Below are 27,706 nucleotides of genomic sequence, written 5' to 3'. Positions count from 1 at the left end.
AGAGTGGTGGCGGCCTATAGACAGCTACCCTGGGCACCAGCAGCTGTGACAGAAGGGGTTTTGGAATGCCACCAAGGGAGGCTGCAGAAAGATAGCTGACTGTAAATCTGTTCTGTCGTTCCCTGTTTAGCCTATATATAGAAAGAGTTTTTAAACCATTCTTTCCTCTGTTCCATCTTGTAAATAAAAGTTCTGTTTTGTTTCTCTTTAATCCTGGCTTGGAATTGTTGGCTGAGGGGAATTAAAGCATACAAACAAACCTCAAACTTTCTAGTCACAACCAGGGGGCCAAGTTTAAGTATATGGTGGCAGCGTATATTTGGGAAGTAAACTCTAAATTCCTTGGCCCCAATAGCTCTGTGCAGTAGCTGGGTGAGGGGAAGTAAATAGAGGAAAAGGGCTGCCTGTCTGGTAGAGCCTCTAAGAGAGGAGAGAACCCTGTGAGGATTTGGCTCATTCAGGACTCTCTGCCTAAAAATTGGAGGTTAGATAGGTGGCGTGTGCTGACTGCCTTTTACTTCCTGGAAAGCCCCCAAAGCTGTGAAGAGAGGTTTAGGGTAGGTGGCAGGGTGTAGCCTTAGGTGCTTTGAACCTCAGCTCTCACAGATGCTAGTTTGATACTGACTGCTACATCTCACAGTCATCACACAGAAACCTTTTAAAAAGCACCCAGAGGTTCCAGAAAGCCTCGTCCAAAACAAAACTGTCTTCATAGAAATTTGCTTTCTCAAATCCTTTAAAAATCTATTTAAAAGATGTTATTTAAAAAGAAAGAGCAAGGAACAAGGGGTAGACTACTCTGAAGGGTTTCTGAACCCTTCAAAACAAGGACAATTGTTTTATTGGACTACTGTTTATATACTTAATAATTTATAGTCTGACACTTTTGTTGAGATTCAATACAGATTTATTAATAAAAAATAATACTATAAAGTCTCTCCCCTACTCCCCCCAAAGCAGTCATTTTCTCCAGAGGAACTGATCTCTGTAGTCTGGAGATCATTGGAAATTCCAGGAAATCCCAGGGCCGTACCTGGAGGTTGGCAACCCTACTGTTCTGAATTATTCTGATCAGGCATGATACAGATATAGTCCTAAGCATCTAGTTAGCTTTCCTATATCAAATCATTTAACTCCTAGCAAGAGGTACACCACAAATATTGTTTCAGGGTTGTTACTGACTATAGTATACAAGTAATACTATCACAAATCTTCCATTCTAAGCCTTTTATTATTACAACATGATTATTCAGCAGCATTCCTAATATTGGCTCAATCAACAGAAAATCATTCCATCCATTATAAAACCTACACCAATCATTAAAGGAGAGCAGTTGCATGAGTCCAAAAAGGTTTCTTATTCGAAGATTTGCAGGTCACAGGCAAGGAGCCTCTACAGGGAAGAAGCTCCTGATCAATCCAGCTTCTCATATTTACAGGGTTTCAGAACCATCTCCTAATAATAACTCACTGCCCTGCTTCAAAGGGTGCACATTCTTGGCTAACTAATCATCTTATATCTTCAAACAACTGATAAGGTTATCTATATTTGAAACATCTTTTGTTTCAAATATGGATATGAATTGTTCTTTCTTGCTACATTTTATCTTAAAATCTATGGAAAATTAGTGATTACAGATTTCTCATATGTATGAGTATCTTTTGGCCCTCCACCAATACATCCTCTTTGCAGGGAGCACTCTTCAGCATTAGATATCAGATACTGGGTGTTAAAAGCAGTAAGCAGAAAGATGTTTTCCTAATGACTTGCAGATGAGTTACGCACAGGCACTCTAGTGATTGGCCACAGCTGGTGATGGGAAGAGATAGGTAACATCGAAGTATTCATCAAGGACAGAGTTAGGGAGGCAGAGGAGATAATAAAAGTTCTTCCATAGTCCTTTAATTTAGTACTTGGAGATGAGAAAATGGCATGTTTTGGAATTTGGAATCAAAACTTTGGCTATAGGCTTCTAGCTATTTCTAAATTAAAATGATGGGCTGTAAATGAGAAAAATAGTGGCTGGCCTGAGGTCACCTAGTGCATTCATAGGGACTTCCTACTTCAAAGCCCGTATGGTACTCTAGCTCTCTTACAATGTGTCCTGGAAAAATGAGAGAACACTCTGGAAAGAAGAAATAATGGGTTGTTTGCCTAGATTTCTTCATTTAATCTAAGTCTGTTTAGCATATATATCAAAACTGATGCCTTATATTCCTAATGAAATATGCAAGTATTTATATTTACATGGATGAGCTACTTTTCCTTGATAATTGCAGCTATTAGAATTACTTCTCTTTATAACTGTATTAATTAAAAACTTTCAGCCTGATTCCCTAGAGCAAAGAGAATGTTACAATTAGAGATGGGCACGAACTGGAAAAAACCGAACCATGTGGTTTGTGGTTCGTCAAATTTCACGAACCATGAACTATGAACTTTCACGAACCTGCCCCTGGTTCGCGAACCGGTTCGTTTGGTTCATGAAAACGTCATTTCCGGGTCAGAAATTTGTCACTTCTGGGTCGGCAGAAGGTCACTTTTGGGACATCAGAAGTTCACTTCCAGGTCAGCAGAAGGTCTGCAGGAAGTCCATCCCCTGTTGCCTAGGAAACTGATTGATTGGCACCAGGCTGTCTGCAGTGACAAACCAAAAAACGAACCAAATGAACCAGCCTAAAAGTTCGTGGTGGTTCGTCAGAAATGGGGTCTGACGAACCTTGGTTTGCAAACCACGAACCGTCCTGGTTCGTGCTTAATTTTGGTTCGTATTTCGGTTCATGCCCATCTCTAGTTACAATATTCAAACTACACATCTAATTTTAGGGAAGGTCCATGGTACAATCGTAGATCTTATGCTTTGCATATAGAAGGTATCAGGTTCAGTCACCAGCATCTCCAGTTAAAAAGGCCTGGTTACGTGATGTGCAAGACTTCTATCTGAGACTTTGGAAAGCTACTACCCATCAGAGTAGAAAATACTGACCTTGATAGACCAATACCTTGATTCAGTATAAGGTAGGGCTGCCAGCCTCCAGGTGGTGGCTGGACATCTCCTGGAATTGCAACTGATATCCAGGTAGGCTTGTCAGTTTCCCAGTGGAGGCGGGGAATTCCCTGCCTCCGGCCTCTGCCCCCGCCACCTCTTGCCTGTCCAGCGGGGGAGGCTTTGGAACACCCCATGTCATGCCAGGAATAACTTCATTCCCAGAGTATCACCGAAGTAATGAGTCTCGCCGGGGGCCACTTGAATAAAAATCACACACCCCAATTTGGTGTTTGGGGCTGATTTGTACTCAATTGGTCCCTGGCATAACATTCTGGGTCACACTGGGAATGATGTCACTCTTGGCATGATATGGTGGTGTTTTGGAACATGTGTGCACTGTGCACATGCACAAGGTAAGTCTCCCCCTATTCAACTTCCTCTCATAACCCCCCATTCCTCCACTTTTGCCCCCCAAGAATCTGGCGACCCTATCTTCAAGCCATAGAGATTAGTTCCTCTGGAGAAAATGGCTGCTTTAGAAGATATCCTAATGAGGTCCCTCCCCAAACCCTGCCCTCTTCAGGTTTCACCCTCAAAATCTCCAGGAATTTCCCAACCTGGAGCTGGCAACCCTAGTATAAGGCACCTTCATGTGTTCATGTGCCGATAATGTCTACAGTCAGACCAAATAAAACATCACCCCAAAGCCCAACAAAACAAAGGCAGGCTTTGGTAAGACTTAAGACAAGTTCATAACTGTACAGCAACAATATACTTCTCTATGTGTCACATACTGCATAGCAAGCTGCTGATAAGAATATTAAGTACAAGAGTTCCAACGAACAGGATAGTCGGGCTGCTGCGCATGGTTGTTTTTACACAGTAACCCAAATTAACTACTGATGTTGCTACCACTTTTATAAATCATCAGACAAATTATTTACAGCCAGCAATGAATAACACACAAATGCATGCACAGAGTTACCACCAGGGCTGGCATGCCCATTGAGGCCAGGTAGGTGGTGGCCTCGGGTGCGAGGGCACTGTAGAGGTGCCATAGAGGGTGTCGGGGGGCGGAGGCGCGCACAGCGGAGCTGGTGTGACTGGGCTGCAGCTGCTGCTGCAGCCAGCCAGCCCCGTGCCGCCGCCGCCACACGCCCCAGCCGGGCGCAGAAGCCACGAGCCGCTGCTGGGGTGGCATGCGGAGGCTGCTCCATGCTCCGCACGCCACCCCAGCAGCAGCCTGATGGCTTCTGCACCCGGCTGGGGCATGTGGCGGCAGCAGTGGCATGGGGCTGGCTGGCGGCAGCAGGAGCTGCAGCCAGCCACGCCAGCTCCGCTGTGCACTCCTCTGCCCCCACACACCCCAGCCGGACACAGAAGCCATCAAGCTACTGCTGGGGCAGCGTGCGGAGCACGGAGCAGCTTCCGCGTGCCGCCCCAGCTATCCTGCGCTGTGTGATGATGTCATCGCATGATGATGTCATCACACAGTCTGTGGTGTGCGCGCTCTCTGCGCATGTGCACACGAGTGGCTGCAGGCGCCAGAAGCTCTGGCGCTGGCCCTGGTTACCACCTCTACAATATAAAACAACTCCACATAATAGAAAGTAAGAAGAATAGATTAGCTAAATACAAAACCAGACATGCTGTTGCAAATGCAAAGACAAATATGTACAGGATTTTAAACTGATAGCAGGCCCATACTTCCTGCTGTCCTTAATCTCTCTACAGCTCAATTTTAATTTAATAAATTTCATGTCTTAACTGATTTTTAAAAGATTATATGAAACAGATGACAGGAATGCCATCTTATTAGATCAGTATATTTAAAAATTCCAGTACAGAGAATTGATGGGCTGTTAAATTCATACTTGGTTCCAGATTCTAATTTCCTTTATGTCTGAAGATCATTACATGTTGGCAGCAGTCACATGGGCACATTCTGCACTAAAACTATTACAGTTGTGTGCTATGAAGTGCTTGCCTCTGTATATATTGTGCAAATTCAGCACAATTTATACATTTGCTTATTTTACACAGTCATAGCATGAGGCAAGCCTCTATGCAGGGCACTGAAACTCCCTTTTCTGGTAATGGTAAACTCTCTCTTCTCTGGCTCCTGAACAGTCACCAGGCCATGCTGCTCAGACTTTCAAGTCCTTCACAACTGTAATGACTATGCTTTTATTTAAGTTAAAAAAAATTAAAACAGATTCCTGGTATGTTGAATTTTGGGGCACTTGTCTATTTTACAGAATCCCAGAATACACACAGCTTTGGTGACTATATTAATATCTTAATCATGAGTTTTTAGATGTTCTCTGAAGTATTACAAATTGAAAATAATTGAAATTCTGGTCCTTGTATATGCTGAGTGCAATTATATGTATATGTGTGGAGGGGGGAGAGAGAGGAGACTCACATGTGGTGGAAGAAAAACTTAGTGCTGATGTAATGCAAAATATTTGGTTTATTTTAACTATGATTTATTTATAAAGCCAACATTCAGCTAACAAATGATTATTCAAATCTGGAGCCTCAGTACAGTTAAGATGCTGCAAGAGAACAAGCCATATTGTCTTCATTTATATGTCACAAAAATCAATAGTTAATACTAACTGTGGGTAATAAACTGCTTTCATACTAGGCTTTCCAAGTGTCCTGCTGTGATGGGAGACTTCCCGCCCTTTGCCTGCTTTCCCCATGATTGCTTGGCAGAGTAGTATTGGAAAAATGGGAGAAAGAGTTATTGTGCTGTCACTTCCAACATAAAGCGGAGGTGATGTCACTACCTTGGTATGATGTGTAGTTGAAACTATAGAGTTTTAGGACACTTACATATCCTAGAGGACCACAATTATGGCAGAAGTTAAAAACAGCAATCTGCTCTTTTATTGCACTACCACTTTTTCTACAAATACAGCACCTCAATAAAATAGAAAAGGCACAGAAACTATGCCAAAATGTTGGCCCTTACCCCACTCCCATCCTAAGAGAAGAAACATAACATATCAGACTGTAGAAGTGTGATAAAATGGACCTTTCACCATGACAAGAGTTGCTAGCCCCCTGCTGCTGTTCACCTGGCCAGTAGGGGGGAAACCGAGGGGAAATGGGGAGGGAGGCCAGGACACAGGCTGGGGACATCATTCTTGGTGCAATGAGTCACTGCAGGGCCAATTCATTAAAAATCAGTCTAAAACACAGAAATGCCATGTTTGGGGACTATTTTTTACTGACTTGGATCTGGTGTGACCTGTCACTTCTGAGTCATGCAAAAAATGACATCATCAGCCAGGGATGCAAGAATGTACATGCACTGTGTGCATGCACACGTGTCTGTTGCACCCCTGGCCCCCATACACCTTCCTCAGTTTTATATTGGAGTATCTGGCAACTCTGACCATGACTGAGTGCTTCAGGTGGCTGGATGTCCAGTTGATGCGTATTTTTAAATTGCCTCTGTGGTACAGTCAACAAGCCTTTTACTTGTTCTGGTGACAAAGTTTCATATATGCAGAGTCCAGGGAGGGTATTCCTGTTCAACCTTTACATGAGACTCCTTTTAAGCCAGTTTTGTGGTGAAAGTGTAGTCTGCTTTGTACAGTGGCTATCATAGGACTTTTCCATACCATGTTTTTGCTGCGGGTCAGCTTCTTAACTGCATTGTTCCCCATCACTAGCTTACACACAGTCTTGTTTGCTGATTGTTTCTCTCTCATTTTTTTCTTGAGGTTTTCCTCATTTTTTTCAGACTATCTAAAAAAACTCAGGACAAATTCATTAAAAAAATGTGACAGCAGCAACACAAATGTGTAATAGTATATATTATTTATATTGTTATTAGTATATGTAATGATAATATAAAATGATTAATGTTGATAATCCTTTAAGGTTATTTATGAACCTCATATTGAAATCTAAAGACGTTAAAGTCGATTATACAATTGCTATTGGTGGGAAATGGTACCAGGATACTGGGGTGAGAGTGTTGTAGGATTAGGGTTGTCAGGCCATGCCTGGCAACCAGCAGTAGCTGAGTGGAGTGTTGACAACTTCCAGGTGGAGCATGGTGATCTCCTGGAATGACAACTGATCTTCAGATGACAGATCAGTTTCCTTGGAGAAAATGGCTTTTTTGAAGGGTGGACCCTATGGTGTTACACACGGTAGAGGTCCCTCCCCTCTCCAGGCTCCGCCCCCAACTCTCAAGGAATTTCCTAACCCAGAGCTGGCAACCCTAGCTGGGAGGGCAGGGACATGGGCACATGGCATGACGTGTACCATCATGTCACTTGCGGGGAAAACCATGAAGTGATGGAAGTAGCTGTAGTTAATCTCTGGAAACTCTATGGTAAAACTCCACTTTGTTTCCCCCCAGAAATGATTTCATGGTACATGCACCAGAGACTTTTTTACTTTTCTCCTGCCACCACTGAGAGTGGCAGCCAGCAGCACAGATTATTGCAGAAGGCTTTACTCCATAGTGGGATTCATAGCAACCCTATGTAGAACACTGTTAGATTACCCCTTATCCTAGAGGAAAAATGAAGTAAATAAATTCAGTCTGGAATTTATGACTTCTAGAATAATGTATAATGCCTGGTGGTAACTAGGCAAAAAACTATCACTCTTACCTTGTATTCTTGTGCCTTTGAAAGTATCGTGTATGTTTAACTTATTTACTTAAAAGAAGAAGGAAAATGATTGTAAAGAATTGTCCAGAAAATCAGCTGAACTCTCCTCAACCTTAACACTATGCAGCAACGTACCATAAATATGTCAGTATCTTCTTGGGAACCAATGTGTTTTTATTGGAAAATGCATGAAATAATGTTGAAAGAGAATTAAATTGGTGACAGACCTATACATGCTGTGATGATTTTATATAATGCATGAATGCACGCACTTGCATACACTTTAAAATGTTTACTGTAGTGTAATATAAGAAAAAAAATCTAACTGACCTATCTTTAAAACTCTTGCTCTTTTCATTTAATTTTTCTTCTGTTTCCACATATATTGTGTCTTTGTTGTATTTATGTTGAGTTTCTTATTATTTTAAAGAGAATTAAAAGCTGAGTTTTTTAAACTCAATAAATGATGACTGGAAGGTTCATTACTTCAAGGCACTTACAGCCATAATTAGCTTTTTCGAGGTGAAAGAGGAGCGATACTAAAATATCCAAATGCAGTTGAAACATTTTTTAAAACTTGGAAATTAGGCAGGAAGTTTGAATCCCCCCCACAAAGATATCACATTTCAAGAAATTATACTATCACTTTAATTAGAGAAAAATTTTATGGCAGTGAATGGAACACTTTTAACCAGCTCTGCTTGTGCCCTGTAAGCTGAGGCATGTGGTGTATTTTAGGAGCTTGTAATTTTCCTTTCATTTTTTATCATAGCTTATGTTAAAGAAGCTTACTATGCTCCGGCCTGAATGGAAATCTTTTGGGATGAATGGATACAGAAACAGCAAGCCAACTGTGTTTAAATGTTGCAGAATGTCATTAAGCAATTTCCATACTCAGAAGCAAATGCCTGCTATGTATGAAAACAGGACTAACATTATTATATGACTGGGGAAGTGAACATTTGCAAATATTGTTGTCATTGGCTTTTATGCTGGTTACATTGATAATGCATTCATCACTGACATGTTAATTACATGTTTCAAAGCATTGCTTATGTGAACTGAGAAGAAAGTGTTATTAAAGAACTATTTTGCATCTAATAGGTTTCCTCCCTTTTAATATTTCCTTAGCTTATTACACCTCATGCAATCAGAGTTCAAACACCACCCCGACACATCCCTGGCGTGGTAGAGGTCACATTGTCTTATAAGTCAAAGCAGTTCTGTAAAGGAACCCCTGGAAGATTCATCTACACAGGTAAGAGTCTTTTTAAAAAAAATTATATGTAATGTAATATTTATTTTGCCCATCTTCCCTGTGCTGCTGCCTTTAGACAGAGTTTTAAACAGCTGATGTGTATTCCTGCATTAGGACTGACAAAGAGAGCTGTGGCTCTTGAAAGCTTATGCTACAATGAAGTTGGTTAATCTTAAAGGTGCTACTGGCCTCTTTACTATTTTGCTACTACAGACTAATACGGCTAGCTCCTCTGGATCTATGACACATTAGGACTGAGTCACATAAATGCTATTTCTGCACAAGACCATTTGCTACATGATTTTACTTATCTACATGATATCTACATGAAACTGGTGAGTGAGGTCATCCAGAGATTATTACCAGTATGTAGATGAGATCCAACGCTATCTTGTGCTCCCGGCTGATCCTCGGAAGGCTGTAGAAACCCTGAACCAGTGCCTGGAGGCATTTTGGGGGCAGATATAGGCTAATAAACTGAAGTTTAATCATGACAAAACAGAAGTGGTATTGGTGACCCAGGATTTAAGGTGCCCCCTGCTCTGGAGAGGGTTGCATTTAGGGGTGCTGTTGGACCTGGGCTTACTGCCAGATAAGTAGGTGAGAGCTGTGGTAGGAGTATCTTTTAACAGCTTTGACTGTTTAGCCAGCTATGGCCTTTCCTGTACGGAAAAGATCTAGCCACTGTGGTACATGGCCTGGTAACATGTAGATTAGATTGCTGCAAGGCACTCTGTGTGGGATTGCCCTTGAAAAGTGCTCAGAAATATCCACTGGTATAGAACGTTGCAGTCAGGATGTTGACTGGAGTTGGTGGTAAGGACCATATCACTCCAGTCTTGTTCCACCTTGCAATTAATTTCTAAGCCCAATAAAAGGTGTTAGTCCCAAGCCACATATGGCTTTAAAGGTTAGCATACCTGAAGGACCTGCTACTCCTATATGAGCCTATCTGACCATTAAGGTCATCTTCTGAGGCCCTGCTTCAGGTCCCCCTGCCCTGTCATTAGCCTGGTAGCAACTTGAGAGAGGGCCTTTTTAGCCATGGCACCAAAACTATGGAACTCTCTACAGGGATATTCCTCTGCTCCATTCTGTCACAGTATTCCACCAGCAAGTGAAGACATTTTTGTTTTGCCTGGCATTCCCTCCTTCCTACTGTGTGTTTTAATAACTGTTTTAATAACTGTTTAATGTGATTTTAATAAGTATTTTCATTTTGGTTTTAATTGTTTTTATGAATAGTTTGTATGACTTTTGATGTTTTGTTTTAGCTTCCTTAGAGTTCCTCACTGGCATACAAATATTGTAAATAAATAATTTAAAAACTCAAAATGTATACCTCTCATTCCCAGCATAATGGTTCCCATCATTTATATAAATTTGGATCTTATGAAACATGTTCAACAGGAAGGCTTACTAGCCAAGTGTTGGCTGGTAAACTGCAAGCATGCTTGGTGCTTTGTTGGTTTGAAGTTGATCCCAAGCAGTTCACAGGGTGAATAAATTAAAAATCATGTAGAATTGGGAGAAGAACAGCTATATGAATTCTGTAGCATCTTTTTTAGAATTTCAGGTCTGAGCCCTAGATATTTTCTGAGGAATAGAGGGTACATAGATAGACTGGAAGTGATGAGTATGTTTCCCATTAACATTGACCACAAAACATCTCTAACTGGAAAACATGCAAGAACGGTAGCACCAAAAGACATATGGAGATACTCTTATAGACCTGAGAGAACACATTTGATATAAACAAGCTCCTTCTGGTAAATATGTTTATCAGATATAGTTTTGTCTAATATGTCCCAGTATACCAGCATGACAGCAGGTGTCCAAGCATAAACTACTAACATGGAAGAACTGGGTCGGGATGTATATTTGAGGAATGCTTGGCAGCTTTCTCATATATCTTAGCTGCACTCCCTTGACATCCAAAGAGAGAACACACTGCAGAATGAAGGCAGGGGGCTGGATCCAGCCAGTTTTTAATACAGTGTTGTCCAATTAACCTCATCATTATAGCCTCCATCTCACATGTTCTTGCTCAAGCAGATGCATGATTCCTCAGCATGGCCTTTTTTTGTGGTTGAAAGCTACCCCTTTCCTTTTTTTCACCAACTGAAAAGCTGGTTGGCTCTAGCCCAGGATCATAGAAGAAGGGTGTCTGAGGAATCTTAAAATATCTGCCAGCCACACATTAGGTATATATTCCAATCATGTGGTTTCAGAATGATGTTTTATTAAAACTTGATCATGGGAAACAGTGAAAAGATATGTAGAGTCTTTCTATGACACTTCCTTTTTTCTTTTTGTTTTTATTGGGGCAAACCCTTCTTAGGTTTTTTATCCTGCAGTATAGCAGAGCTCTGGTTGCCAGAACCAACAGTTATGATAGATGTTTGATCAATATCCGTAGTTTCCATGTCAGGTCCTTTGCCTCTTCAGAGCTAGAGTAAACTGCAGCTTACTCTTAACAACTTTTCTTTTGAATCTACTGAAGGCTGATAGGTTTTGATTCCTGACTGGGTCCATGTTTCAGTATAAGCTATCTTGTGAACCTTTTGTAAGAGGGCAGATAGAAATACTCTAAATAAATAAATACTTTGTACTTGGATGGTTCAGGAAGTAAGATAGTAGCCTGTGTAAGTGTTGCTAACCAGCCAACTTCTAGGGGAGCCTGGAGTTCTAGAAGTACAACTGATCTCCAGAATAAAGAGATCAGTTCCCCTGGAAGAAATGGCTGCTTTGGAGGGTGGGCTCTCTGATCTCATCTCCCTAAACTCCATCCCCTCCCCCAAATCCACCCTTCCGAGGCACCTCCCTCAAATCTCTAAAAAATTCCCAAGATGGAGATGGCAACTCTCACCTCCCAGACGTGTATCCCCTGCAACCAGGTCTGAGCCAATCACAACAGTGGCAACTGGTTTCTCTTTCTCAGTTCAACCTACTTCACAAGGTCAGTATAGAATGACAACGGAGAGGGAAGAACCATGTATGTTGCCCTGAACTCTTTTTGAGAAATGGTAAGGTCAAATAAAAACATGATAGTATGATCAGCCCTGCCTCAGTGTTGCTCAAAACAACCAATCTCCTATCCTTCATTCTTTCCACTAATGACCTTCGGTTGTAAGTAGATTAAATGTCTGCGTCTTGGCTTCTCACCGACTGGCAATACACATTGCCTACTTGGCCTTCATTGTTCCTGCAGAATACTTTTTCTTCAGCCAAGAGAGCCACTTCACACATTACATTTTTAGGATATTTGTGCTTAAAAATATAAAATACAGTTTCTATTCACACATTTATAAATGTGAGCATTGAACAACACATGTATCAGGAAAGTTGGATTGTCTGCAGCTGCTGTTGAGCATAGACTCAATGGCAAATTTGGCTTGCATCTGTTTAACGTGCAAAATAACTGCTAGATAAAAAATAATACATAAACTTGTCAGGCATTAACTAATGCAAAATTCTTGCATTTTCTGTTGGAAAGAGGGAAAACACATTGTTACTTTGCATGGAAGGAAAATTCCAGATTGGGAGTAAGTCTAGAAGTGGGTTCCAATCCCACAAATTTAAGAATGACTGCCTTAGGTAGTCCATTGGTTCTTTATGACTTAGCCAATACAATAAATAGAGGAGAATTTACAATCAACATCATATTTTTTTAAAAACATATTCATGCATGTAAGTTCCCACCTTTAGAAATGCCTCCCAGCCCTTTAAACAAAATGCAGGATTGGAGCAAGCCTGCCGATTAGTTTTAGTTAATTGAAAATTATAGGATTGACCCAAGAGGAAAATTTCGCTTGCACTCCAATCACTATTACAAATTAAGGAAAATTACTACAATTTTGTTTAGCTAAGGTTTCACACTGAGTTCACAAAATTAGCTCAGCCACCCTGACAAAGTCAGCACTTTGTTACTGATGGGGGTGGGGAGGAATAATAGACTGTGGTGTATACAAACGAAGCATAGAAAAGGCTATGATAGTTTATAGAACTAGGCCAAGTGGTTTTAATTAGGATTATTAGTTCATTGTAAATTTTGAAGAACAATCAAACTAGCAGATTAGCTGTTTCTTTTAAAGCTAGGATTTCTTGCCATTCATTTTTCCCATGAGAACTTCTTTTAACTCCCACATTGCACTTAAGAAAATCATTCTCATTATGAGCCTACAGGAAATGGACCAATTGGAAGTTCTGATACTGTAACATTCCACAGCAGTGTTCCAATGGTTGGGAGCTTTTCCACAGTATTTGTCAGTGAATTCAGTGTTCTGGAACATTTTACAAAACCACAGAGGCCAAATGTTTTCTCAGAGGAGTTTGGCCTCTGTTTTTGGCTGAAAACATTGCGGAATCACTTGGTGTTTATTTAGCCTGCATTTAAGAATGAGAAAAGAGTGGAGGAAAGAAGAGAGGAAAGAGAATTGGGGGTTGTGGGCGGTACAAAAGCCATTCAAGCATGCTTTTTTCCTCTGGTGAAAATGTCCTAACCATTAATGGCCTCATTTTGTGGTTAGGTCTCATTTAGAAGAAATTATTTTTAATCAGTGTTCAGCAAAATGTCCCCTCAAGCCACCTGGCTGTAAACTGTTTTTATTCTTTCTTTCTTTTTTTACTGTTAAGGGCTTAAATTCTCAGAAGAAAATGCCTAGTAACCCATTAATTTTAGATTCTTCTTTTTTTCTTTTAACTGCCAACAATTTAGGAATTTGATCTGTGAATGCATGTTCTATCCATGATTCAAGGCTGTGTATGCAATCAGACAATTCTACATAGTGAAAATATTTTAGTAAGAAATTCATTGTGAGGGCTTATTAAAATAGGCACATTCCCCTGCCATTAAATAATGTAACAGACAGCTATTTGAAAAACAAAGCAATTTATATTTAGATATTAAGAGATTTAAATATAGAAAACAATAGACCAAATACCCATTATTTATTGCAACATTTTCTGTGAATCTTTAAAAGGCCCATCTTACAGCAAATGAGGTATTTCATACTCATACAGACACACACACATTTTTACGTCAAATTCTCAGCAATATTGTTACATCCACAGAATGGCAGAGTGGATAAAGAAATGACTGCACTAATAACACTAGTAATATTGTTGTGTTTCTTTGGAGAATTTTTTAAAAAAATTATTTCTTCCTTTTGAAGAAGTTCATGTTACAAAGACACTCGTGCAACCTCCTGACAGCAACTAGATCAATAAGAGTTGTTTTGGGTGTTTGATAGTTCACCTAAAACTTCCATTGGGCATTTATGTGTTTAAAAATATGCTTACGTTACATACCAAGGTTCTGTTTTCCCTCCCTATTTATAAGCTACAAACAAACTGTAAGCAGCAAACAAATAATCTGTTTAATACACTTTTTACAGGTCTCAACAGCAAAAAGGAGGGAGAACAATAACAAAATGAAAGTTCAGCTAGTTCAAAGTGTACCTGTAGACAGAAAAATCAAACTTGGTTTAGAAGAGCTTGCATTGGTAGAGCAAATACTAGGGTTGCCAGGTCATCTGGAGCCCAACCTGGGGGACAGGGGCGGGGTGCATGGGGGAACTTACCTCATGCATGCGTGCTCCAGAACTCTTCCTTGTCATGCTGGAAATGACATCATTCCTGGCATGACAAGAAAGAGCTCCTGTGTGCACTCCTGCGCACTCCAGAGCTTCTGGGCCCATTCCCTGCACTTTCCCCCTCCCAGTCAGGTGAGTGGTAGAGGCTGGGAGTGGAGAATCCCCTGCTCCCACCAGGGAACTGGTAACCCTAACTGTCAGCATAATGTAGTGCAGCAGAACATGTAATATACCTTCTACCTGTAAGATGTTTGCTCTTACTGCCAAACTAAAGCCTATCAGGAAAAAAAATTATTTTGAATGCACTATGTTCATACCTCCCAAGAAATCTATTCTTTTTTCCCCCTAAGGAACCTGTGAAAGCCTATGTAGCACAGGGTGTCCAGATCATTAAAAAAATATTCCACCCACCTCTCAATATTATAAGTCTAAAGAAGCCCGAGGCCTTACTTGCAACCTTGACTTTTTGCTGTCTGCCCTAAGTGAATAAGTGATAAGGCCAGCAAAGATATAAATCATTGAAATCCCTGTCCAAAGAAAACATATTGACTACAGCCAAGCAAATAACAGCCCATAACCAATGGTCTCATTCATCATTTATGTAATAGGGAATATAAAGTATTTTCTACCTATGAAACCTCGAGGAGGAAGACATTGATAAGCCTCCAATCTAAGCTGTACGATTTGATTATTAAGGGACATGAACTGTTTGTCACATTCCTTCAATCTTTAAAATGTGTTGCTATTTCTAAACGATAAATTTGCAGTAAAAGATTAGGAGGCTATTAACAATATAGCATAAACTAGACTTTATATGCCTTTCTGGCAGTTTTCATGCAATCCCGTGGATCTCTGCATCTTCTAGCCTATTTAAAGTGGTATAACAGTTATTTGACCTTCATAGCCAATAAACCATTTTGTGTTTTGCAGCTCTAACAATAAATTAACCCACAGGGTCACTGAAATTTATCTTGCAAATCCTTTCCTTTATCCTTACCCAAATGCTTTCTTTTTCACACCCTTGCTTCCAAACTTTTTTTCTATGTGATTGGTCTTCCTTGAGTTTTTATATTCTATTGTTATTTTAGAACAGCTGCTGGTATATTATTACCCACTTCTAAAAACTTGATCTGTTATTCTCAAAGGACTTCTCTGAAACAGACGGTTGATTTAAATGATTCATATACTGATACTAAGTTTTAAGGGTTGTATACCATAGGTAAGTTTTTAAATGTTTAATTCTCAAATTTATTCAGGATTTTTAACAGATAGTCACTAGCAAGTTCGTTGAAAGATCAAGATGGGTAGCCGTGTTTTCTACTGTCTGTAGCAGTAGAAAAGAGCAAGAGTACAGTAGCATCTATAAGACTAAAAAAAATTGTAGTAGGGTATGAGCTTTTGTGAGCCACAGCTCACTTCTTCAGTTACAGTTTGTTTAAAGTTAGATTTGGAAATATTATGATTTAAACCCAGCTTATAGAAGGTCTGTTAAGATCCATATATACGTGATGATGAAGTTCCATGACTGGATCTTGGGGAGGTCTACAAGAAAGGAGAGGGTTGCAAGATTCATTCTGCAATTTCTGCTACATTTGAAATTGTTTAATCTACTATTTTTTGGTCAAGGCTCCTGTGTTTTTGACAGTAGTATAAATTCAGCAGGTAAAGTTTTCCTGCAGTACAAAGCAAAGCTTTACTTTTAAAATTTTTCTTTGTCACTGGTCTGTTAGGGCTGGGGCTCTGTCACTGGGCAGGAGCCATGCCAGGTGGAAACAAATTCACCATCCTAAACTGGAGAACTCACTAATAGAGATGGGCACAAACGAGGAAAAAAAAAAACCGTGTGGTTCGTGGTTTGTTGCATTTCACGAACCACGAACCTGCCCGAGTTTGCGAACTGGTTTGTTTGCTTCGTGAAAACATCACATCCAGGTCAGCAAATCGTCACTTCTGGGTCAGCAGAAGGTAACTTCCGGGTTAGCAGAAGGTCTGCAGGAAGTCCATCCCCTGTTGCCTAGGAAACTGATTGATCGGCAACAGGCTGTCTGCAGTGACGAACCAAAAAACAAACCAAACAAACCAGCCTAAAGTTCGTGACAGTTCATCAGAAATGGGCTCTGACGAATTGCTGGTTCACGAACCACAAACCACCCTGGTTCATCATGAACTTTGGTTCGTATTTCAGTTCATGCCCATCTCTACTCACTAATAGTGTATTCCCTCATGGTAAAAACAGAGAAATTATCCTGGAGAACACAATCAAAGATATTTATACAATTTTTATATAATTTTTATAAAATACCAACAGTGCAAAAGTGCCTAAGTATATTAAACAGTCAATAAATACATTAAATACCAGCAATTACTACAAAACATTCAAAAGTGCTACAATATATACAAAAGTATCCAGATGGTGAGAGAAATATACAAAAATACTTGATTGGACAGTTCATTTACAACAGTCCATTCATGTCGGTGCAAAAGCACTCTAGCCAAATAATCAAAATGTAATGCTGAAGCTGTAGAAACGCTTAATAGAAATAGTGTAGCAGCGAAGCTGTGGAATGCCACGCCTACGGATGTTGCCATCATACTTCGTCCAATTCCGTTTCATACTAACACTTCTTCACAGGCATATTTTTAGCAAGTGCTTCAAACAGTCTCACACTGTCTAACGCTGCCTGAGAATACCGATATGGTGGTGTGAGACTGTTTGAAGCACTTAAGTTTTGATTATTTGGCTAGAGTGCTTTTGCACCAGCATGAATGGACTGTTGTAAATGAATTGACCAATCAAGTATTTTTGTATATTCTCCCACCATCTGGATACTTTTGTATATATTGTAGCACTTTTGGATGCTTTGTAATAATTGCTGGTATTTAATGTATTTATTGACTGTTTGATGTACTTAGGCACTTCTGCACTTTTGGCACTTGATAAAAATTATATAAAAATGTATAAATATCTTTGATTGTGTTCTCCGGGATAATTTCTCTGTTTTTGGCTTTCAGTCCCAGGAGAAGCCCTCTTTTTGGGTTTCTGCTTGCACTTTGGGCTATGGCAGATATTCTCCCATGGTAGCAATTAAGAACCATCTTCAGCAGCTGTTTGGGGGGCGGGAAATGGAAGGTTGAATATTTATATTTCTGTTTGTCCTTTCGTTCATGTATTTGAAAGTTAAATTAATTTACAATACTAATTACCCAAAGACCTGAATGATTCTAAAAAGTCCAAAACCCTGCCAATTTAATAAAAACCCTCCAGTTACCTCAGAGTTAGTGTATTACGTTGCAAAGTGTGCAAAGTGTATTGCCACTGAAGTATAAATGCTTAAGAGGATGAAAAAGATGGTAATTGCTGAAATTAGATAGAGGCTTAAAGGACCATTGCCATGTATTGAAAACAGCAAGAGCTCTTCTTTCAGGAAGGTATAGCAGAAAAACACCAGAAGAATACATACGTTTCTGTTGTTGTCCCTTTACCCTTCCACCTCTTCAACCCAGCCAATATAATCTTTCACCTTCTTCCTGAAAACATAAATTATGGTTAACCTCCTGGCATTAGGAGCTGCCAAATTGAACTGCTTGTTCATTTGCACCTGGTCTTGGTGCTGGTGGTTAACATCAGGAAGCCCTGTCTTCCAGTAGATGTAGGGTTAATTAAAGAATAGACCCCCCCCCCCCAGAATCTTTTTCTTTTCCTGTATTTCTTTGTAGAGCAGAAACTGAACATAATGAAGTAATTGTCTAAACATTGGTTAGAAATTCAATGTTATGTATTTCCTTTTTATCAAATTAGGATGACTTGCAATTTAAATTTAAAGAGGAACATGTAGAACAAATCAGAGTTGTGTTGCAGACCTACAACTCTGAAAACAAAGCACTTCTTTACTGAAACTGGTTAGCAATATTTATGTGTTTTTTGGTCAAAGGGCAATCCTTTGTACATTTGCATGGAACTCAGCTCTATTGAACACAATTATACTACTTCTAAAGAAACATTCCTGGGTCCAGGCTGTAGCTGCATGGCCGTTTCCACATGCCCTAACCCTCCGGAAAATCGTGCAAAACTCACGACATGAAGCGTCTTCCTAGCATGATTTCCCTGCACGATCCCATTTAATGGCACATTTTCTGATGTCATTGCACCATTAAAGGGGATCATGCTGGGAAGACGCTTTATGCCATGAGGTTATGTGTGTGTGTGAAAACGGCCCATAAGGGCAAATGAAACAAGTGTTATATTCTTATCTATCTGTCTGTTTACAAAAGTTGTACCCCACTTTTTTGCCTTAAACAGGACCACTAAAGGTGGCTAAACAGATTAGATGCATAATAAAAACATGTCAAAAACGATTTAAAGCAAGCAAAAGTAGATCGTTAAAACAATTAAAACAAGGCTAACATATAAAAACATAAAAACAAGAATTAAAACATTGGACAGAAGGAGGGATCACAGAGGGAACACTTGACAAAACAAAACAAAGAAGTCTTCACTTGCTAGTAAAAGACTGCAACAAAAGAGGATAGATGAGTCTATGTGGGGAGAGAGTTCCAGAGTTTTGGTGCCCCGACCAAGACATTCCTCTCCTGGGTTGCTAACTGCCTCATCTCAGAAGGTAAGGATATCCAAAGTAAGGCCTCTGAAAACAACTGCAGTGGTAAAATAGGTTCACAATGGAGTAGGTGGTCCTTCACGAGTATTGGTCCCAAACCATATAGGGCTTTAAAGGTCAAAACCAACACCTTTAATTATACCTGTACGAACTGAAGTTTCCAAACACTTTTACAAAAAGCAAGTGCCTTTTTGAGGGCCTACACCAATCTTCTGAAAAGCAGAATGGGTGTTTCTTTTATGTACCTAACACCCTCCATTTTGGCACAATAAAAATCCTTATAGCTTTTTTTGTGGAGGGCTTAATTAAACCTTGCCCCATACTAAGATAGTGCTACATTTTAGATGGTATAAAGAATGTTTAGTAAAGCTCTGAAATGGACAGCCAGGTTTTTAAACCCAAGATTTAAAAATTAGTACAGGGCTGTTTACATAATTTAACCATTCTTACTGGCCCTTCCTGGATTAACCTTGTGAATGCTGAGAGGATCCTGATAACTGTGAAGTCAGATACCTGCTTCTTAGATCCCTGCACTTCGTGGCAGATAAAATCATGCCACCAAGTGCACTGTGTGACAGATTACTGTCTCTCTCACACAGGGCTGTTTTCCTAGTTCCCTTAAGGAGGCTATTGTTAGACTTTTGTTAAAGAAGCCCTCTTTGGATAAAAAGTAGCTGGCTAATTACCACTCACTGTCTAAACTTCCCTTTCTGAAGATGATAATTGAAAGCAGTGGCTGAGAAGCTGCAGGTTTTTCTGGATTAGACATGTGCCCTTTGGCTTCAGGCCTGGTTTTGGAGCCAAGACAGCTCTCATTGCCTTGGATGATGACCTCCAATTTCATCTGGATAAAGGCATACCAGGGCTGTTGATTCTTTTGAATCTATCAGTAGCTTTCAATATAGTTGCCCGTTTAGTCAAGCGAGATCATTTTGCCTCCCTGGAAGTAAGAGAAAACTTCCTAGATAGTTCTCTTCATTCCTCCAGGGATACTCTCTGAGGGTCGCTATCAGGGTTGCCCTGGCGGGAGACTGGGAATCTGGCACTCACCCTCCACGGTCTTTGGCATCGCTTGTCACTTCCAGCGTGTGTGATGATGTCACTTCCGGGAAGGGACGTCATCATGCAAGTCAAAGGGCAGCCCGGTGTGCGCTCCTGTGCTCACCAAAGGTCTAAATTGCCCCCCCCCCGTGGGCCCGATTTGGCCTGGGGGTGCACCCCCCCCACTGGCCAGGTAAGTGGGGTCAGAGGGAGGAGGTGGGAACAGGGGATCCCCTGCCCTGGGCAGGGGAATGGCAGCCGTAGTTGCTATCAGAGTCCTGAATTGTGGGGTCTCACAGGACTTGATCTTCTCTCTAATGTTATTTTTTGTGCACACACAAACACATACATACATACACACACATGCTGACAACACTCAGTTCTCCCTTCTACTGGATAAGCAGCTGGCGGCAGGAACTATCTCAGTGCCTAGATGTGGTAGTGGATTGGTTAAGAGGGAATTGACTGAAGTTGAATCCACCTAAGATGAAGGATATTTGGCTAGGAAAAACTGAGATGCTAGCTGAATGGTCTCTCCCGAGATGTGATGGTGTCCAGCTGACAGCTGTAGACTTTGTAAAGAGCCTTGGGTTATGGTTGGATTCAGTGCTATCACTGGATAAAGAAGTGTCCACAGTCACAGTGGATTTTTTTTTACCTGTGCCACATCAGCCAGCTAGCTCTTTATTTGTCCGGGTCTGACCTTGTCACATTGGTTCATCCAGCAGTTACCTCCAGATTAGATTACTATAATTCACTCTATGTAGGGCTACCTTTGAAAACATTTTGGAGACTGCAAGTGGTCCATAATGCAGCTGCCAGGTTGTTGATCAGAACACCATGGTCAGTTCACATTACTCCAATTTTGTGGCATTTGCATTGGCTACCAATTTGCCTTTGGATCCATTTCAAACTGTTGGTGCAAGCTTTTAAAGCCATTAATGGTCTGGCCCCTCATACCTATGGGACTGTTTCTCCGCTTATAATTCCCCACTCCCTCTTTGATCATCCTCTTGGAGTCTGTTGCAGTTAGCTGTCACTAGGGGAAGGGCTTTCTCAGTTATGTCCCCTACTCCATAGTGAGCACTCTATGATCACACTCGGGCCCTGCTGGATTTGTTGAGTTTCCACAAGGTATGTAAAGCTGAATTGTTTAAGTTGGCCTTTGGAGGATATTCCAGACTTTTCTAGATTGGTCCTGACAGTGGTATGGTGCTGACCAAGGTATTTAAATGTATTTTAAGATTTTGATTTAATTTTATTGTTATTACTTGTGTTTACGTTGGTTTTTAACTTATACAATTAAGTGTTGTAAGTTGCCTCAAGACCCTAGGGTGAGCAGCTGCTAAAAAACCTAATAAATAAATAAATAAATAAATAAATAAATAAATAAATAAATAAATAAATCTGAACTGAGCACAGTCATTTTGAAGGTGAAACATTTCTCCATGTCCTCACCCAATTTTCCCTTCCCCACCAGATCATTCTGTGTCTCATGGGGTCCTTTGAAACTGCTGCTGCTGTTTTTCAGATTTTTCCACCTAAAAGAACCAGTTGCTGGTCTTGTGCCATATAGATCCTTTCCCTTACAGTTGGACAGTAGTATAAGTAACATCTTCCCCTCTCCAATCCCCATTCTAATTTACAAATTAGGTATATCTCCTAATAACTGATCCAATATGATGTTGCTGCTGACTGTGTGTGTAAAATGTCCTCAAGTCACAGCTGACTTCAGGCAACCCCATAGAGTTTGCAAGGAAAGAGATTAATAGAAGTGGTTTGCCATTGCCTTTCTCTGCATGGTGACCCTGGACTTCCTTGGTGGTCTTCCATCTAAGTACTAACCAATGCTGACCCTGCTTAGTTTCTGAGGTCTAATGAGATTGGGCTAGCATGAGCCATCCAGGTCAGGTGTTGCTGAGCATTAGTATAGAATCTGATTTTAATATGATTTTGTTAGTGTTTTTGAATACTCACACCACAGGCCATTTGTTATAAATGTTCAAGAGTATCTTGAATTATCACTGAATCAGCTCATAAACTTTTTAAAGAAACTGTGATTGCTTTGTTGAATTCAAATGAACTGTTTTTGTGCAGATGAGTATAAGTACTTTGTGGTTCAATTGTGGAAGTATTTGGCAATTGAAGATTAACAGTTTCTTTCCTTTTTCTCTTTGTTAGATTTAGCAGTAAATTAAGTGCTGAGCATAGAGCAGAAAGCTCTCCTTTATCTTCATGATTATGTCATTTTGTTCTCCTAGCCCAGTTCAGTTGATGACCCATTGACTTTAGCAGATTGTGATGTTAGCTGAGTGTTTGGGTAATGGTCATACAGTGGGAATAGGTCTGACTTATTTAGGTACACTGTTACTTTTACAATAAGCTCACTGAAACCAAAATCACAGAGTAATTAACTTATATTGTTTCCTCTCCAAGGGGTCTGTGGGTAGCTTCTGTTAATGCCTAAAGAAGATACTTTTTGTGCTAAGAGTACTGCAGCAGATAAGTTAACATGATTTGATTTGCAGACACTTTAAACACTTAGCAGGAGACAGCTCTGGAAGCTAATTAAATCATTTGAAGGTGCACAAAATTATCTGCTTTTGTAAGAAACAATTTCAGTGAATTATGCTGGCCCTTTAGCTGAGATCATTCACAGAGGTGGTGGAGAGGCAAATTTTACTTAGAATTAAATTTCAGAAGCATCATGGATATGAGTTCTGTTTCTAATGCTGAATCTTTTAAAACAGCTGTTCTTAGGAATTTGCATTTTCTGAAGCCAATTCCAGATTTCAACATTGTTCCATGAAAATCTTTTCACTTGCATTTTGATTAACCTGCCCTTTTCACCCTGGTCTAGTGCCTGAGTTAAAAACAACCCCCTCCCCCAACACCACCACCACATATTGGTATACTTACTACCTTTCAGATACTGCATCTTATTTAGTGTACCGGAATTCCCAGTTTAAAGTAATCACAAAATTTATGGAGAAACGGATAAAAAAGGTTGTAAAATATCGATTTGGGGAAAATAATAACACAACTCATCTATAATAAGAAGAAAAATGAAGCAATAATTCAGGGGGTATTGAGCGGCCTGCTGCTGGTTGTATTGATCTGGTTCTTTAGTGTGTGAAATCGCACCTGAGATTGGAACTGCATTCCTCCGCTCATTATTTCAGAGATAGCATTATCTTGTTACATGGGCCTTGCAGAGCTTAGGCTGTTAAAAAGAGGGGGGGCCCTCTCAAAATAATCACAAAACATTAAGACCTTAAAACCACAGTGCTATTCCTTGCTTCAATCTTATTGCAATTGAGCATGTGTATTCATTTGTCTGTCATACCAAGTGCTATTGTCCTCTTGTTCCTTAAAAGTCCTTTTTGGCGATCATTATATCGTCTTAGGGAATAAACTAGAGGATAGTTGGGTTTGTCCATTACCAGAATTTTTTACTTAATTATGTAGGATCTTTATAACGGAGTAAGCGTTATTTTATGTATGTTAACAATGCTAAATTAATTTTTGCAGAAAGTGGAGACTTAAAAGCATGCCCTGGAAAGAAGACCAGGCCTATTTAATCTAAACATTGCTCTTTCCTGGACATAGTAAAACAGGTTTTTTAAAAAAGTTCCCTCAAAAACCAATCTGGTGAAAACCCAAAAATTCCTGCTTGACCCTACAAAATCAACCAGCGAATTCTGCAATATCCTATGGGAAGGTGGATAGGTCACTGGGTTGCCAACTCTGGCTGTGGAAATTCCTGAAGATTTGGGTTTTTTATCTAGGGAGTGTCAAATTTGGGGTGAGGAGAAAGCTCAGCAGAAATGCAATTCCATACAATCCACCCTCCAAAGCTGCCATTTGCTCCAGGGGAAATTATCAATGTAGTTGACATCAGTTATAATTTCAGGAGAACATAGGATTGCCAGTCCCTCTCAACCTCCTGGCAGGGAGACTGGCTGCACTTACCTGTTGTGGGGGGTCTGGGAAGTGATGTCATCATACAGCCCCCTGGGAGCACACCCATGCTCCGCAGGGACTCAGATTGGGGCCACTGTGGAGTGCAGGAGCACTCCTGTGCTCCGCAGCAGCCCCAAACAGGCCCAATCCACATCAAAATGGGCCCGAAATGAGCCCGAATGGAAGCGCACAGCGCCGCAGGGAAGCACGGACTAAAGGTGCATGCCCCCCCTGCTGGCCAGGTAAGTGGGGGCAGGGTGTGAGGGCAGAGGCGGGGGATCCTCCGCTCCCGCCGGTGGTCTGGCATCCCTAGGAGAACACTAGGCCCCACCTAGAGGTTGGCAACCCTAGTGGGTCAGCATAAATGCATGACTAGGAGAGTGTATAGCTCCTTTATACAGCCATCTTGCTTCCCCCTCCCAATTGGCTAGAGTCTCTAGGCCTGGCCTCCTTTGAAAAAAAGGGTCTGGGGCAAATGAATCCATGTTAGCTGTGCTGTATTACAGAACAACTTTATTTTGTTTATTTAAAACAACTCTATCTCACTTTAGCTTCTCATACTCAAGGGAGTGACTGTATCAGTTGAAGGAGAATCTAATTTATTTGGATAATGTTCTTTGGAATCCATAAAACTATGATAGGTGGGCTCTGTGGAATTTTTGACATTTTTCCCCTTTGAAAATTAGATCCCCTTGCAGTATCACAAGATATTTTTGAAAGAATCCTTGTTTTGGAAGCGGTTTGCCATGTGGCATGGCAGCTGCTGGTGAAGAAGAAGCTCTAAGCCTGCTGGGTTCATACAACTAGTTGCATGATTCTTAAAAGAGAATATTGCTTCCAGAGAATTATATTGATGTGGACCCCAAAAAAGACAGTATAAGCAGATAACTAGACAATTTGGATACAGTGGAATAATGTAATTGGGGAAGTGTGCAACACAGGCCTTCTGTGTTTTGCAAAAAGTCTTAATAGTATTTTTCCCTGTGTTTTCTCTTGGATCTCTTTATTTTGAGAACCAGTGCTAGAAAAGATGCATCTAAGCATTGCTAGCTTACCTAACATTAAACAGTCACTCACATCATGCAGCACTGTTTTCTTGTTTGTTGTTTATGTGCTGACTTCTGCAAAAGTGCTGCACTTAATAATTAGAAATAAATAATTTAACAGACAAACAGAAAAAGCCCAAGTTAACATGGAAAGATAAAAATCAAAGAAAAATTGCCCAAGATATGAAACAGTAGCTGATACAATATACTCACATTTCCAGCTTTCTAAAGGGTTGTAATTTAAAGAAGGAAACAAGACTTTTGTTTAACCCTGTGGCTGCCACCAAAGGATAATTTGCGACATAATCTTTCTACAGCTGCCTCTAGGCATAAGCCAGCCCACAAAGAACATTATTGAAAAATGTGACCTAAATCAGTTAGCCTTGTCCTTAAGTGACAAAGGCTTCTAAAATTTTCAATGAATATTGATTGATCTGTGACTTCCAAAGGGATGCTTTGAAATGCCATGCCTTAGATTTCATTAACTCCTAAGGAAAATGAATATTTAAACTTACAGGAAAAGAAGACTTGGTATGTAGTGAATACATTGGCATTTGATAAAATGTAAGATTTTTTTAGAAGCGTAGGTTTATTTTACTTCTCAATAATTGGACTAGGACTTATTCTCCGATTGATGCACCTACTTTGCATTTGTTATATGAAATAGATGTTAGGATTAGACATGGGCACGAACCAAAAAAAATTAACGAATCAGCAGTTCGTGGTTCGGTGCCGATGACAATCCCGAAGACGCGAAACACAGTGAACATTTTCCGTTGCCGAAACGGTTCGTGGTTCATGGGCATCAGAACAGCCCCCTTGCACTTACAGAGCCCATATTCACAGGGAGTGTGTAGCAGACTCTCCTCCAGCCAGCACCCAGGTTTGGTCAAGATTGCAATAGGGATCTTGGAGTTATACCCTCTCCAATCTGAGGCCCCCAGGAAACTCCCACAAAAATCCAAGCTCAATTATACTCTCCCTGTCTCTCCCCAAAGGCTAGCAAGTAGCAAGCAACAGCTCTCACACTGCACTGCTCGAGAACATGAAAGCCAGTCTAGGAGCGCAGTGCTTTTTATAAGCTGAGGTCCCATAGAGCAACGCAGAAGGTCTGTGTTTGGCCATCAGAGCTGCCTGTCAGGGTTTGCAGGGATGAGATTGGAGTGCCCGTGGCTACAGAACACCCCCTCCCCCTCCCTCCCCCGGGTGTCTTCTCCCAACGTGTAACCACTTTGCAGCTCCATGGTTGGAAGGAAGACCTGCCGATCAAGTAAGCTGAGCTTCCATTCGGGTTTCCAGGGCGACAGAAGGAGTGCAGACAAAGTTCAGGCATTCCCCCGGCTCCATTTCCAGGGGAATTGATTGATGGTGCCTGGCAGTCTGGCTTCCCGAACTGCAGCCAAACGCACTGAACCAGGCTTCTTCCGAACGCTGGTTCGTTGGCCGAGGACAATCACGAACTGCCGGATCGTGATTGCGTGATTGCCAATTGTGGGTTTTTGAAGTTCGTAATGCGGTTCGTGCCCATGTCTAGTTAGGATTGTCAGCTCTGGATTGGGAAATTCCTAGAAATTTGGAGGTGGAGCCTGGGAATGGTGGAGAGGAACCCCAGTGTATATTCATCTTGTTCTATCAGAATACATTTTTAAATGGAAAAGACATCTCACTGAAATCATGTTGGAAATTTTATAGAGATATTTTAAAGCACGAAGAGCATGTCAACAACATGCAGAAAGTAAATGCCAGGTTCCCCCCCCCCTCCTGCCATTCACTATACATAACTCACAATTATTTTTCTAATTACTTTGAAAAGGCATGGGTTATATTACTTTCCTTTTCCAAGCTCAGTTTTTTTATAATTCCGCAGGGATGCTTCTCTCTTCCCCTTGGTAATATAAACACATGTGAATACTTTTTTTACTGTTGTTGTTACTACCAATGCATTAACTGTGTGCCCATGGCTGCTTGGTTTGCATTACATATATTTAACATTGCAGTAAATTTCTTTATTTAATTTTATCACATCTATTCTCCAAGAAGTTCAGGGTGGTGCACATAGTCTCCCCCTTCCCTATTTTATTTTTACACTAAACAGCTAAGATATGTTAACCTGAGAATCATGGTCTCAGAGTCACCCAGTGAGCATCATGGGTGAATGCAAATTTGCCTCCAGTTCTGTAAACCACTGTATATGCTTGGATCACACATGACAAAGTAAATAGAGCAGCCGATAATGGGGCAGGTGTGTTATTGTGAGTGTATGTTATTCATGAAACTGACTACTAGGACTATGGAACTAATTGAAACAATGAGTAGTGGTACAACAAAACATTACTATTCAAATTCAGTTACAGCAGGGTTATCTAAAACTCTGCTGAGCTGCACATTACCCTGAAAATACATGGGTTTGTAGTAGGAAAATCACAACTAGAGATGGGCACGATCCAAAAAAAAATACCGATTAAGCCGTTCATGGATCCGGGCCGCTGCCGAACCCAGGCCACCAATTCTAACCGATAAAGTCCCATTTCCTATCTGGAATTGGGAAGGCCAAAGTG

At 40.7% G+C, this 27,706-nt stretch overlaps 1 protein-coding gene across 3 annotated transcripts in view; it reads left to right on the top strand.

The window, feature by feature from the left end:
* Positions 1–27,706, top strand: part of EBF1 (EBF transcription factor 1) — a 501,457-nt gene that overhangs the window by 396,581 nt on the left and 77,170 nt on the right. For all 3 annotated transcript variants that reach the window (XM_054977386.1, XM_054977385.1, XM_054977384.1), the window contains exon 10: positions 8,762–8,888. In XM_054977386.1, the coding sequence (XP_054833361.1) occupies positions 8,762–8,888 (127 nt within the window). The remainder of the gene's footprint in view (positions 1–8,761; positions 8,889–27,706) is intronic.

This window comes from Eublepharis macularius, chromosome 4 (genome assembly GCF_028583425.1).
Source record: "Eublepharis macularius isolate TG4126 chromosome 4, MPM_Emac_v1.0, whole genome shotgun sequence".
In the NCBI taxonomy this organism is placed as follows: domain Eukaryota; kingdom Metazoa; phylum Chordata; class Lepidosauria; order Squamata; family Eublepharidae; genus Eublepharis; species Eublepharis macularius.
This window is presented reverse-complemented; position numbering and strand designations above follow the sequence as displayed.